At 31.5% G+C, this 15,237-nt stretch overlaps 2 protein-coding genes across 2 annotated transcripts; one reads left to right on the top strand and one right to left on the bottom strand.

The window, feature by feature from the left end:
* The first annotated feature begins 3,030 nt into the window (after positions 1-3,030).
* Mrpl2 (mitochondrial ribosomal protein L2) lies at positions 3,031-5,497 on the top strand. The gene is made up of 2 exons (XM_072892408.1): positions 3,031-3,291; positions 4,743-5,497. The coding sequence occupies exons 1-2, from the start codon at positions 3,063-3,065 to the stop codon at positions 5,426-5,428; spliced, it is 915 nt and encodes a 304-aa protein (XP_072748509.1). The 5' UTR covers positions 3,031-3,062; the 3' UTR covers positions 5,429-5,497.
* Positions 4,854-8,833, bottom strand: Sfxn1-3 (Sideroflexin-1-3). Its single transcript, XM_072892396.1, has 4 exons — positions 8,128-8,833; positions 7,555-7,731; positions 6,777-7,165; positions 4,854-6,429 (listed from the first exon to the last, which is right to left on the bottom strand). The coding sequence occupies exons 1-4, from the start codon at positions 8,313-8,315 to the stop codon at positions 6,185-6,187; spliced, it is 999 nt and encodes a 332-aa protein (XP_072748497.1). The 5' UTR covers positions 8,316-8,833; the 3' UTR covers positions 4,854-6,184.
* Positions 8,834-15,237: the final 6,404 nt, after the last annotated feature.

The following is a 15,237-nucleotide window of genomic DNA, read 5'->3' as shown; positions in this document are numbered from 1 at the left end:
ATTAATTTCTGTGTACCGTTATATAAAATATCATGTTAATAATTTAGTTCTCGCTACTTTTAATCCTCCGGAATGTATACAGTTTAACATTTTAATTTAAAATAGCACGTGAGTGTGTTGCTCATGATGCGAACAATGGTGTGACTTTTCATGATGCGAGCATGTACGAGCTAATTATCCCACGGTTGAAAAATAAATACGCAAGTTTTTCGTTGCGCCAGAAATTTAAATACATTTGAATTTTCAACGTACATTTAGTGCTAAATGTAGCCATCTAATTCTCATTGCGTTATCCTATTTCATCTGTTTACACCGTACGCGCTTTTCATATTATTATAGGCAAAATTGCAAATCCGACATATTTAATGCTAAATGTGCAAAGAGATAGGAATTATAATTTTCAAGAGAAATTAGAATCATTAACAAGAAGTGCATAATACGCATCTTCAAAGCGTAACTTCTCGATATAGTTACCACTTTGTGGTTTTCACATTATAGAGAAAATTGTTCTCACCTCTAAATAGATAGAAGCGGAAGTGAGCTTCGGATAGACGTAGTACATGTAATTCGCCGTAAACTCGCTTAATCGTGTTATTCGAGTCTCTCGTCGTAAACCGCGAGCGTGGATATGTAATGGTAACATTAAAGGTAATAAGGACTGTGTGAGATACTCGAGACTGTCGAGAGCAAAGATACGAAACAAAGGAAATGTCGGCTGCTATGCGTTTGTAGGAGAACAAAAGCACAGAAATAAATGATGGAAAATAAAAAAGAAAAAAAAAAAACTAACAGAGTGAGAAAGAGAGAGAGAAGAATTGATTTTTCAAATCATTAAAGTCTCATAATCACAGAATAATATATAATAATTTTAAATAAACAATGTGGACGATTATTTATTTATAATTTATTTGGAGAACTGTTCGATCACTTAAATTTAGACAGATAATGTATAGTTGTATAGTGACGGGAGTAATTCTCTGTAAACTCAACTAATCGTGTTATTCGAGTCGAGAAGCTGGTACGCGTAGTTATGTAATGATAGCGTTAAAGCATTAATAAGGATCGCGGTGATGCTTGAAAACGGAACGAAGAAACGAAGGTAAGACGGCCGGTACACGTTGAAGATGGTAACGGGAAAGAAATAGAGACGAAGGGTGGAAAACGAAGGACGAAAGAGAGCGTGGGGTGAAAGCGGGGGCGGTTGGTCTTTCGGTCGTGGTAGTCGCGGGAGTCGTGGTAATAAATGGGCAACACGAGCGCTTATAAGGGGTAGGTAATCTAAAGCTTTCGAGGCGGTGGCTGCCGAGAGAAAGAGCGGGCGGGAGGAGAGAGCGGCACTAAGGGGTGGAGAGGATGGAGGACGATGAAGAGGTGGGCTAGGCGGAGGGCAACAGGGAGGAATGGGGAGAGAAGGGGGGTAGATGGCGCGCGTAGGGTGAGAGGGTCTGGTTGGAGGAAAGTGTAGCGGAGGAGAAGGGGTGGATAAGGGTGGTTACGGGCGAGAGTGTGAGATAAGGTATAAGGTGGGTAAGATGGCGGACAATTTGCCGCTCGACTACTCTTGCCCGCACCCCTCCCTGGACGATTCCGACCTCCACCTTCTCCTCTGTCCCCCTTTCTCGGTCTATGTACCGGGTAATAGATGTTCTCCTCCTTCACGACCAACTCGGAGACGCTGAGAACGCGCGCGCAAAAGCGTACAGCATCCTCCTTTATCTCGAGGTCTGTTCTTCCCTTTCCCGACGCCTTTCTCTCTCGCGGTAAGACAGCGGGAGATGGGACGGAAGGGAAATCGGAGAGACAGGCTCATGAACGTGCGTGACGGTGAGAATTGCGCGTGCACGTGAGAGACACGTACATACACGAGGGTTGCGGCGGCCGCCTGGTTCACCTATACGGAAAGCTGTACGCCGCTCCGAAGTACAGTCGTCCGTGGATACGTAGGTATTTAAACGTTCTCCACACAGAGAGTCACCCCTGTCTCTCTCTCCTCCCCCCCCCGTCTTACCCCCTTCGCTGCTACCCCTCTTTCTGCCTATCCCGGTCCCGTCTCCCCGTTGCGATGTTTCCGTCGGCGCCCCCTAGTCGGCAGACCGCACCAGCGTGCTCTCTCTTAGCATTCCATCCGCCATCTTCTCACTTAATAAAATAATTACCCTGGACCAATTAAGCGGTCCCCTCCATGCCGCTCGTTCGTTCGCTCCTCTCTATGCGGGACGCTGCGCGCATTTTCCACGAGCGGCCTTCGGCGGGATATTAACGCGGCACATTATTCGGGCGCTTATTCGTTATCACTTCGCGGGATTTACACGTCGAGGTCTTAAGGAACATCGGCTAATTGGCGCGTCGCGTTTATGCACCGTGACTAAACTTTGTCCTCATTATGACGAGTGCCGCAATAAGATACGTTCTTGATCACGCGACTTTGCGTGCTTTCACGTTAGACGCCAATTTTGAAGACGCTACGATGCGACAAATTCTGATGAAATTAAATTGCGTATTTCTATATTAACTATATGTATAAAACGTGTTAAATTGAAAAATAATATATAGCAAGTTTATGTAAGAAATATAAATGCATCTTTGACAGTTTTGTTTTCTCTTTTAATTTGTTTTGTATATATTAAGGATTTTGAATATTTCTTCAAGATGCATTAATTTTTTGCGATTCAAGATAAATTAAAAAAAATAGATTTACATTGTTTAATTTGTAAATTAGCATTTATCTTTTCTCTCGGCAAAAATCCAGATAAAAATATATATTTTGTAATATTGAATATATTTAAGCATGACTGTATGAAAATTAAATATTAATTTTTTTAAAATTATATCTTAAGAGTCTATAAAAAATATTTTCTCTTATATGTTATATAAATGCATGTAGGCTTTAAAGTAAAAGCTTATGCATATAAATTTTAAAATGAAACAGTGAGCAGCAAAATTCTATTGAGTAACTTTTCCCGTACTTTCTATCGATAAAGCGAACTTGGTTAAAATTTAAGCATGATTCTGTTCAGAGATGGCAGCACTTAAAGTCGATACACAATGCCATTTGACTCAAAATGTCTACCACGATGTTGGCATGTCGCGTTTTCGGCCAACAAGTATTTAATTTCGTTAATTCGACGATCTCGGTGTTCTCTCAAGTACCAAGAAGATACAAATGGAAACTCGTCAAGAAACCAGAAATTGGCCGTGGCATAGCTTTTCGAAGAATAGTTAATTTCAAGGATAATTACACGGTTGAGCCTTTGAAGGTTACAAATTTAGGAGGCCGGGATCCTGCCACAGGTACGTGAGATAATATCATTGTTGCAGCATCTCACATTGCTTTAGATTTTAAATCGATGTAATATTTCAGTAATATTCTTATTATTTGTAAATTTATGGGGGATAAGACACGATCAATGTGTAAATGCAAGTGCATGCATTGCAAAGTTGTGTTATTTGAAGAAGTAAGCCTGACCTCTGTTGACGAGGTAGGAAATTGCTAGAAAATAATATAGATAACTTACATATCGGCTTCTGTTAATGTAGCACTTCATCTAATATAAAAATAAATTTGGTATATTACATAGACGCGTATATTAATTTTCCTCTCTATCTCTTTTATAATATAAATATATATATATATATATATATATATATATATACATATTTTAATAGAGATAGAGAGGAAAATTAATTACATTATTTTTATTATAATATAAATATAAATATATATATATATATATACACACTGCACATATTTTGTTTTATTTAAAATAATCTGTAGATAATTGAATCATATTTAGGAATAAATATTATTTCAAACTTTTCTAAGCTTATTAAATATTTTTTATTGTTTTATATTTTTATTATATTATATTTTATTATATCTACACTTACGAACAGATATTATTTCAAACTTTTCCAAGCTATATATATATAAAGTAATAAAAAATATTTAATAGTCTTGGAAAAGTTTGAAATAATATCTGTTCGTAAGTGTAGATATAATAAAATATAACATAATAAAAATACAAAACAATAAAAAATATTTAATAAACGAAATATGTGCAGTATATATATATATATTATAATACAGAGATAGAGAGGGAAATTAATGTACTATTAGTATATAAACTTCATATCCAGAGAATAGTTATTATTACTGCACATATTTCGTTTTATTTAAAATAATCTGTAGATAATTGAATCATACTTAGGAATAAATATTATTTCAAACTTTTCTAAGCTTATTAAATATTTTTTATTGTTTTGTATTTTTATTATGTTATATTTTATTATATCTACACTTACGAACAGATATTATTTCAAACTTTTTCAAGATTATTAAATATTTTTTATTACTTTATATTTTATATAATTTATACAATTTTTTATAGTTTTTCGGATAATCACAGTCATGAAAAAAAAATTTATATTAATATTAATCTTTAATATTCGAGCAGTCAGGCAATAAACATTTTGTTTGCGCTCAATATCTGCTTTGCAAAAGTAATATTGTATATTTATACAATTTTTTATAGTTTTTCGGATAATCACAGTCATGAAAAAAAAATTTATATTAATATTAATCTTTAATATTCGAGCAGTCAGGCAATAAACATTTTGTTTGCGCTTAATATCTGCTTTGCAAAAGTAATATTGTAATTTTTTGTATTAAAGTATTTATCTTTTTTATTGGAGATATCATTATAAAATAAAGAAAATGGATCGTTTTTATATCATTGAAACAGGTAGAGTAGTGGTCAAGGGAATCGGAGGTGGTATAAAACACAAGTATCACTGGATCAAATGGTACAGAGATGGACCTACAGACCTTAATGAACCACCGAAGGAAGAAAAAGTTCTAGAGATCTTGAAAGATGGTTGTAGAACGTGTTTCGTTGCGTTGGTCGGTACCGGACGTGAACTTAAATATATTTTAGCTACCGAGAACATGAAAGTGGGCGATATAATTCGTACTCATCGAGGAATACCACGTAATCCTGTAAGGCCCTCGGAGGGAGATGCCTATCCTCTCGGTGCTTTACCCGCAGGAATCCAGATTAATTGCATAGAGAAATATCCAGGACTAGGTGGGTTTCTAATTCACACTGCTGGTACTGTTGCAATGATATTAAAGCGAGAGGGGGATCGTGTGATAGTTCAGATGCCAAAAAAAAAGACTTTTAGCTTGCACGAAACGTGTATGGCTACGGTCGGTCGATTATCGAACACTGAACATAGTTCTATACCGATTGGTAGCGCTCAGAAAAATCGGGAATTGGGAAATCGACCGAGGAGTGGATTGTGGCAACGTAAAACTGGTAGGTTTGGTCGTAAAATCAAGCCGCCTCCCAAAACAAAACGATTCAATGATTCTGATGGCCCACCAAAATCTCCGGAAGTCCTTGTTTTAAATTGCCAACACAATAGTTAAGTTATTATACATTGACAAATCACAGTTGCAGATTAAGATACACAATTAAAATTTATTCAGAACACTAAATTGTTTATTTTATTGTCTTCGTTATCCTTTCTCACTTAACAGTCTGGATCTCTTTTATATATGTATTTTATAGATTTATTATACATATGTAGGCAGGCCAAAGTGGAAAGTGAGATATGTATATGTTTGTTTGGACTTACAGCTAAGAGATTCGTTTACGAATCGTAAATAGAGTGCCTGGAAAAATCTAAAAAGAATTCCCAGGACAAGTTTTGTCTAAAAAAATTTTAAAAAATCTCAGAAAATTTATTTTGGAAATCCATAGAATTTTTCGAGCAACTTTTAACTTTCTTTATAATTGTATAAGTTAAAAACGCTAAAAGGTTTGAAATAAATTTGTGAAATTTGTATATAAAAAAATTTCTTAATGTTACATAAAAATTAAAAAAAAAAGAATTTGGAAGATCAGAGAATTTCTTTTAAGATTTAAATAGACATTCTGGTACGATAGTATTCCCGTAAATTTGTATCCTACTATCGAACATTGATTACGGAAATATACAGTTGTACAACAACAATAAACTGTTTATATAACTGTTGAAAGTCATTGATAATAATAGCATATTTCGTGCTTTCGAATGTTATGTAGGAATGTTTTGTTTATACCTGAGTTTCAAGAATCGGTTTGCGTTCTTGAATCGAAAAAAAAAAACGAATGTTGTACATGGGGATCCTGCCCCATATTATTTAAAGGCCCTTATTGTAATAAACAGTTTCTAAACCGGAATCGCGCGAGCGTATTTGTTCTTGCACGTCCGATTCCAATCGATTTACCGAGATAGGAACGCGTTGTGCGAAAAGAGCGCAGCAAAGCGGCGTCGCGAAAGTGAGACACACTCCACAGATCAGAACTTGAATTGGTCCGGCAGCCCATTTCGCCTTACGTAACATTTGCCTTCGATCTAAGTAATTCATTACTATCGGCGCCAATACTGCAACAATAAAATAGTATGTTTCGCATCAAGTGATCTGTAAATTAGATAATCTATTAATAAAAATTTAGATTTATGTAAATAATTATATGCTAATTAATCGCTACTCGTATAATTTTTGCTTGCATAATATAAAAATAATATAAAAATGGGAAAAAATATTTATAGTTAACAAGTTAATTTCATTTCATTAATGATAATGTAATTAATGATAATCTAATTTATTTAGCTTATAAGCGAAAAAGGAGGAAGTTTATGAATTGCTTACACATTATATAGTCTAGATACGATTGATTGAAAAATACTCTCTAAGTAGGCCGATTAAAGCAGACGCAGCAAAAACTTACTCATGCTCGGTGAGGCCATAAGTATTCGTGATAACGTTACAGACGCGATTGCCTGTTTTGCCGCACGTTTGCTGTTACCGACTTTCGTTCCATCCTCGGTTTGTAATTCAATACCATTTTGGAGTTCAGTAACCCTCATCAGAGGGATGTTCACGCAATTAGCCGCCGCAACCGCCGCTAATGGTACCAGTCGGCCTGCCAACGGTGGTCCACGTTGAGCAAGACGGTTCAAGGTCAACGCCGTTATCACGGCGCCTCCCGTTGCGCCGATGTAACTCCGTGCTAACGTTTCTGTGGGAATCGGACTCGAGCCACTGCGGTTCGTGTAATTTACTATGGCGTTGAACGACTGGTTGATCCATTGCCAGAAAATTACAGCTGGCGTTGACCTACGAGAATTGTAAACATTTTTCAATAACAAGATAGACGCTAATAAATACTGTAAATACATCGAAACGAATAATCTTCTCATCATTCAACGATCTTCTAATTGCTAAATAATAATTCTAATTTTCCAGTCTCTTGAATGTTTTGATTGTGGACTTTGTACTGCTCTCGCGAAGTGATCGTGTTTAAAGTTGTTGAAAGGTTCTTTATTCACTCGTTTTGTTGCAAAGAAATGTAAAACTCGATGGATAATGATCAGAAATTTACTGTACTATTACTTAAGATTAGTCTTCACATTTTGTTAAAAAGTACAAGAGAGGTCAAAAGATGCTCTCGATGCTCTTATCATGATAATTTTATGTGTGTCGACAATTCTGACAAGAATACATACTTGTAAAATGTCATCATACAGCCAGTTATCATCATGTTCATAGGCACTTGAGCGCTCATACGCCCAATTAATAGCATTTTTTCACCCGTATCAGGATGGAAAGCGCTATCGTAAAGATATTTGCAGTTCCATAATTCATCCGCGATGATTCCTTGTTTTTCTAAACCCTCGCCCTGTCTGTGACGATAAAGTTACGCGTTATTGATTATTACGATTATTTTATATTTATCTAATAAATAATGAATGAGGAAAAAGAAGAAAAGAGAAAAAGAGATATTAAGTTATATAAAAATAGAAAAAAAGGAAATGAAAAAAAAAATAAATTTAAATAAAACATGAAATATAGAAATAGATGACTTGTTTTAAAACTATTTACTGTCATTCCTCCTTGAACATTACAGCAAGGTAATCGACAGTCTGATTGAAGATATAAAAAAAAATGACGTTATAATATTAATACATAGCATGTCACACACACGCGTTTTACACGCGTTACACACGTGTAACCTGTCAGTCTGCTGATTGCATATTTCAACAGAGAAAGGAGAAAAAACTAATTATAACAACGACTACCTGTATTTTGTGACGACATTACGCGCGTGTTCGAGCCGTTGCTTTGAAGCGAAGACATTGAGCGGATTTGTCACCGTAAGAAAGTGTAATGCCCTTCCTTGATATGTGCTCTGATCCCAATACGGTTTTTCGATATCTATCCCATCCGGCGAGTTATCCTGTACCACTGTCTCCTTTCCTTTCGACATCTCTTCTTTTTCCTATTTCTTTGCTACAATCTAACTGCTGCCTCTCTTTTTCACTTGGATTCACCTTGGATTCTCCCCACCTCACCCTCTCGACGACGTTAGAGAGTCGTCGTCCTTTCTTCGCACCTGCTGAGAGCCCGGCAGCCTCCAGGGAGACGGCATACGGTGCCGTTCTATTCACGAGACAAACTGTTCACCCAGCTACCAGTCGACTGACCTGCTCCACAGTCCAGCCGCTCTGATTCTCTTCTCTCTCTCTTTTCATTTCATGTTGGGTGTCGTTCTTCCCTTCACTCCCCTCGTTCGATCGGCTACTTTGCCGCGCTCTCATCGATAAGATTGTTGTGCGCGCGCATGAACCACCCACGTATTTGCGTTTGACGGATTTTCCACGAGATGGTGGCACACCATCCTTTACCTCTTTCGGGGAATTTTGATAAAAGCATATATTTTTTAAGGATATCGCAATGTATATAATTTGAAGAGAGATTGTTAGTCTAAAGTGTTAATTTCGTAAGAAAGATATGTGAGCAAGATACGCGTGATAAGCCATTTAAAAAAAATTTAATGTAATTTTATGAAAAAAAAGAAAATTAAAAAATTGTTAAATTAATTTTAAAGAGTTCTTTTTATTAATATTGCTTATATAATCTTTTATTAGCATTGTAATATTATTTTGATAGTATTTCTAAAAGAGCGATAATCTAAACTCTAAACGTATAATATTAATTAAAAATGAAAAACGCGATTACTAGCTATCATACTAGTGAGTTTCTTCTGATTAATTCTTGATTAATTTTTAATAAAGAAATAATAGCTAAAATATTGTAAGTTTTGGCAGAACATATGCATCATTTATTCATCAGTTTATCTAATTCTTTATCGTTAGTTATTGGTCAGAAAATAATATTACTAGAATATTCAGATTTTTTACCAACAATAAATATCATTTACTGATACTAGTTATCATTTATCGATTCCTTTGGCTAGTTCTTGACTAGTTTCTGGCTATTTTTTGTCCAGAAAATGCTTTTTTAACAACACCATCTATTAAAAAATTAAATTATGTACTGATTAGTAGCTTGCCATTTAAATAGGATTTTATCTTAATAGAATTTTGTACTTAGTCGTTGGACAGTTACTTCAGTAAATTTAAAATTAGTAAAAAACTGCTCAGTTTTTTCTAGACATTTTTCTACTGAAATAATTATTTTAGTATTGCATTTTCAAGGAAGGAAGCAAAATAACCTTAAGTCAATATTAAAAAACGAAAATGTCATTAAAAAATGATATACTATTATCATTATGAGTAGAGAGAGAGAGAAAAAAGTAATAATAGGTTTATTAATTGCATTTGGATTTTTTGCATTAGTTCTAGTTTATGGCTAAAAGTCTAATTATTTAATCATTTCAACTGTTTCATAAAATATTTTTAAATTTTTAAATAATCTTACATAGAGTTGATAAATAGTTAATGATAAATATGTTAATATCTTTCATCTGTGTAAATATGCTTTCTTGCGAATCTAGGTAAACTTACTTATATAATAAATGCATAGCCTTGTTGTATAATATTTATAATATAATATTATAAGTGATAATATAATATTATTTTTGTATATACATTTTATGAGTATTGTAACAAATGATGAACATTATTATCATCATGTACCTGTTGTATGTATTTAAATTTTTAAATTACAGAGCTTTGATTCTTTTAAAGGGGTTTTCTGGGACAAGAAACTCACTTTCAAGGCGATAATATCGCTAAGTGAGCTTGCTAACTAAATTCTTTCTCCTAATTGAATCGTCTATCGATAACAAGAACACTTAAGACACAGCTTAATATATTCCTTATATATGTAGCATTATGTATAATTGTTTATAATAAGTAGTACAAATAATTTTTTTTCATTTTTATAAAGTATAATATATTAGACCAGTGTATATTTTAATGATTGATTTTAATAATTACAAATAACGTTTCAATTAGCAATTAGTGGTGATGCATTGATCTTATTAATTAATTGAATTTTAATAAAATATAATATGTTAATCAATTTTGTCTCCTGTGGAATATTATTCTGTGGAATTGCGTAATTATATTAGAAAGAATTTTTGAAGTAAATTAATCTTTATTGTTTCATGTTTATACATATATTAAGGCAATTAAAATTTGAAAGTTGTGTCAAAGATATAAATATATATTAGAAGTTTATTTTAGACACAATACTAATGGAATATTTTATTTTTCCATTTTTCTCGTCTCTGCAATTCAACCACATTATATAATTAATATTTTTATCATAATGGTTAGAAAATTAAACATTACTGTATATGATATCTAACATCAGATCTAGAAATCATTATTTTATATTATAGAGAACAAGAAGGAGAAGAAGAATCTATGTCAAGTGTGACTCAAATGAATAAAGCATAAGAAGGTTAGATATACAATGATTGTAACCTTGCAAATTATATAGTATTGTTTCCAACTATTATCATGCAAATCTACCATTGATACGTTAATTACGAACCGACTTTTCTCTTATTAGCAAGGGTACTATGTCAATCGCGGAGACGACCTAAATTATACGAAATTATTACTAGATGATCGACATATTTTTTTTGGCGTTATATATTTTTTAACGAATGCCCGATCGTTCACCGAACTTTCTCTCGTCGTACTATACTTGACTTGATTTTAATGACGCAATTTAGGTTTACTGTTCTAACAGTAATCTTTAGTTATATGTTCAATTATATGTAATTGTACTTTTTTTCTGATAAGTATACCTTAATTCAGAGTATCGGATAGATTATTTGCATGCGAAAATAATAATCTATGAAATAAAGTAAACAATTTTAATTAAAATACTTGTATTTGATTAAACTACGATTTTTTGTCGACATACACATTTTTGGTTATATATATCTACAACTCAGTAGCAATGTTTAATATGTCATTAGCAGCATTTTTTTTATAATTAAAAAATAACTAATATTTGTTTTAAAAAAGTAGGTCATACGTGATTGTGAGTTTATCGTGAATTGATCATTAAAATAGATTGTTCCATATAATCTTATTAACACTAATTAACGTGGTGACTGTATTGCAATTTTTGATGGAAACGTAAAAGAAGGTCAAAAAAAGCTTTTGACAAAATTTATTTACTTTATATTTAAAATATAAATTTGTCAACTGTATATATTAACTATGAATTATTTTATAATTTTAATTTCAAGAAGTTATTATCTTCCACGTAATCTTTATTATATTAATTTTATAATATATAATATATTATAGATCAAAATGTATCATGTGATAATTACAGGTATCTCGAATTGGTATTCGAGACTTAGAAGATAGAAACGAGTCCGTTAATTTCCTCAGAATCACAACCTAATGCCTGTAGGATCTAATTATATACTTTTTCATTGTAGAGTGAAATGCAACGCAATGTATATTAATATTTTAAGTGTTCCGTATAAGAATATAATTTCGTATAAACATTATAAAAAGGCTGATTTGTTTCACAGACATTATTATTAGACAATTGTATAAATACATATATCTGGAATGTAAAATAATTTTGAAAAAACTCACTCGGAATTAGTTAAACAAAATATTATCATACATCGGTTTTTAATTTTATGTAAAATATTTTTATAACACTTTATATATATATATATATATATTGTATATACACGTATATAAAATGTCATAAAAATATTATAAAGTGAAAAATACATATTATAATATTTAATCCTTTTATTATACTTAGTACTTAATTAATTGCAGAATATTAGCTTAAGTTTGCAAAAATTAATTTTACACTGTCAAAGAAATCCAGAAAAATACTTGCTTGAGAGAAAGAAGTAATATTTATGTGTTAAAGTGATAATTTTGCTTAAGTAATTATGAAACAGCATTTAGCTAATGCATTGAGTAAATTGTTTTTAGATATCATCTTTCCAATGATGTTTATTTTTTCTGTATGCCACATTTAATACTAGAATAATAATAGCAAAGATGCACTCTACTAGCCTACTTGCTAGCAATCGAACATAAAGGTGGGACCAAAAACAAAAGGTACGAAGATAGAATGACTATGGATCGTAGAAAATTGTATAGACGTATATATTTACTGTGGTGCAAGCATATGCATCTATATATATATATATATATATATATATATATATATATATATATATATATATATGTATATAGATGTGTGTGTGTGTGTGTGTGTGTGTTGCATTACGCTTCAGCTTTAGGCAAGAGTGTTAGCTCATGCGTAACATGTTTTTCTACATGTCTACTCTATTGAGGATACAATCTTGCATTGAAATACTCAATAAAGATATTTCCGGCACATTATGTCCAGGTTACTTGAAATCAAAGTTATGATAATTTAGCGTTCAAATTTTAGAATAATTTTCAACTTCCGGTAAGTTATTAGAGAATGACAAGAGTAATTCGAAAGCATTCCATAGAATTAGACATATCTAAATATAAATTTTTATGTTTTTTTGTTGGACACACTCTAGTATGATAAATGTTATTTCTATGTATAATCTTTTTCTCTTTCTCGATTATTTATTTTTATTTTGCTTTATTTTATTGTTTTACGTATCTTCAAATTATTAACATCAATGTTATGTTTGACATCTCGTATTATCGTGTCTATTATTGCATCTAATTACATTATTCATTGAATGATTATCTTTATGATCGTTTACAGCAGTTTATGATCTTGAAACGATAACTTCAGGCAGAGAGTATGAGATATGTAATATTCTTTCTTCCCTTTCTAAACAATTTTATTTGAACATGCAATTCTATTGGCAATTAAAATAGATACAATACTATGCTTTATTTGCTGAAGAGTAGAATACAATCTTTTATCTTTTATATTCGAAGAAATGATATAGCAATTACTTTTTTTTGCGCATAGACAGTTCTTATATGCTTACTTATAGTTTGTCCATTTTGACGCGTGCATTAATGAATTGATATATGTATTTTGCACACTTTTATGGGAATGAGTTTTTAAGTAGCTGCAATTGTTTATATTTGCATTTAGAAGAACATTTTTTTATAACAGTTGCATATTTCCTGTTACAATAACCACACTATTATCGACAATAGATTCTGAAAAAGCGAGTGATCTCAATTCTTTTTATTTCGAATATCGAGTCTCTTGAATATTCGCTTGAATAAACAGATGTAGGTTGCTTAGACACAAAGAAATTAATATTTACATTTTTTTTTGTACACTATATATAATAATATACAAAATTACATATACATCTACATATACAAAAATTTAACAATGAACTTATAACCTTCACTGAATCTGGTAATTTTATTATGAATATTATATTCTTTAAAATTATCTGCTGTATAAAAGACTATGTTTCGAAGCAAAATTTTAATCTTGAGTAATCAATGGATTTTACAGATAATGATAAGTATAAAATGACACTTGATTATATCGCGAATTGAAAAAGTACTGATGCATGTAATCGGTACATGCATCTCTAGATTCATAATAAGCCTTTGATTAATAGATATAGTAGTCGACATAGTAAAGAGAATGTTTATTAGATGAGTGTAAAATATTTTCAGAAATTATATAAGACTTTTATTTTATTGCAAGTTAAGTTTTATTTTATAAATTTTAATAATTATTTTTATTAAATTTATAACACAGGAGAAAGTAGATAATAAGATATTTTTAGTATAATTTTTATGATTAAAAAAAGTGTAATTTTTATTGTGATTAAAACTTTGAAAATTAAAAAATAATATATATATAATAACATATAAAAATAATATATAACATATATAAAAATAATATATAATAACATATATATATATATAAGTCACAAAAGCAAATTTTGCTGGAAATATCCAGTGGATTAAATATTAAAAGTATAGAAACATAGATAATATCTACCTTTATATTTTAACATATATTTCTACTTTGTAATTTCATTGTATTGTTGTGGTTTTTACTATTTGCGTAGAATTGCGTTCTCGGTCTCGCGAACGAAACAAAAAGAAAAAGCCATGCATTTTCTATTCATAATGTACGCAATTGTCGCGCGACAATCTATGATTTATGATCCCACAATGTTGACAGTCAAAGGCCTTAATCGAGACTTTCTTGCGACCCGACTCTAAGTTGTTTCTCTGGTCATGGATCGAATAGCGTGATTGACGCAAATACATCTTCAATTCATGCTAACTGTTTAATCAAATGTAAATTAGTAATATTCATTGATGATATGTTTGACCCATTACAAATAAATGTTAATTACTTGAAAGAAAGATAATATATACATATATATAACGGTTTACAAGAATAACTTTTTCTCAAAAAAAGAAAAAAGAACGGAAATATGAAAATTTTTATGATATGAATATTATATAAATTATTTTGCTTTAATGTAAAATAAAATTTTTATGTAGCTTTGCAGGTTTTTTTGTATCGTTTAACGTTTCTCGGACGATTGTCATAATATCCTGTCATTCCCGTGTTATGTGATATGTGCTAATATGTAATATTTAAGTGCATAATGGGCTCTCCATGAAATAGGCTAAATGTTATAAAGTGAGCGCAACTAACAATAAGTAACTAAAATAAATCTCGCGAATCTCCAGAATATTATCGATTAGTTCCGCTTTTTAACATAGTGTAAAATAAATTGTATCTAACATTGTGCAACACACAACACGTAGGCTTCAAGACTTGATAGCGGCTACGAAGTTTCGTGTCTTTTATTCATTTTTATAACGGATCTCAAGTATTATAATTATCAAATGGGTTTGCGATATAATATTAAAATAAAAAATAAGTAATTGTCGATGTCTAACAACGCAGAACCTCTGTTTTCGCAAATAGATAAAGAAATT

Source organism: Anoplolepis gracilipes, chromosome 1 (assembly GCF_047496725.1).
Source record: "Anoplolepis gracilipes chromosome 1, ASM4749672v1, whole genome shotgun sequence".
Taxonomy (NCBI): Eukaryota; Metazoa; Arthropoda; class Insecta; order Hymenoptera; family Formicidae; genus Anoplolepis; species Anoplolepis gracilipes.
This window is presented reverse-complemented; position numbering and strand designations above follow the sequence as displayed.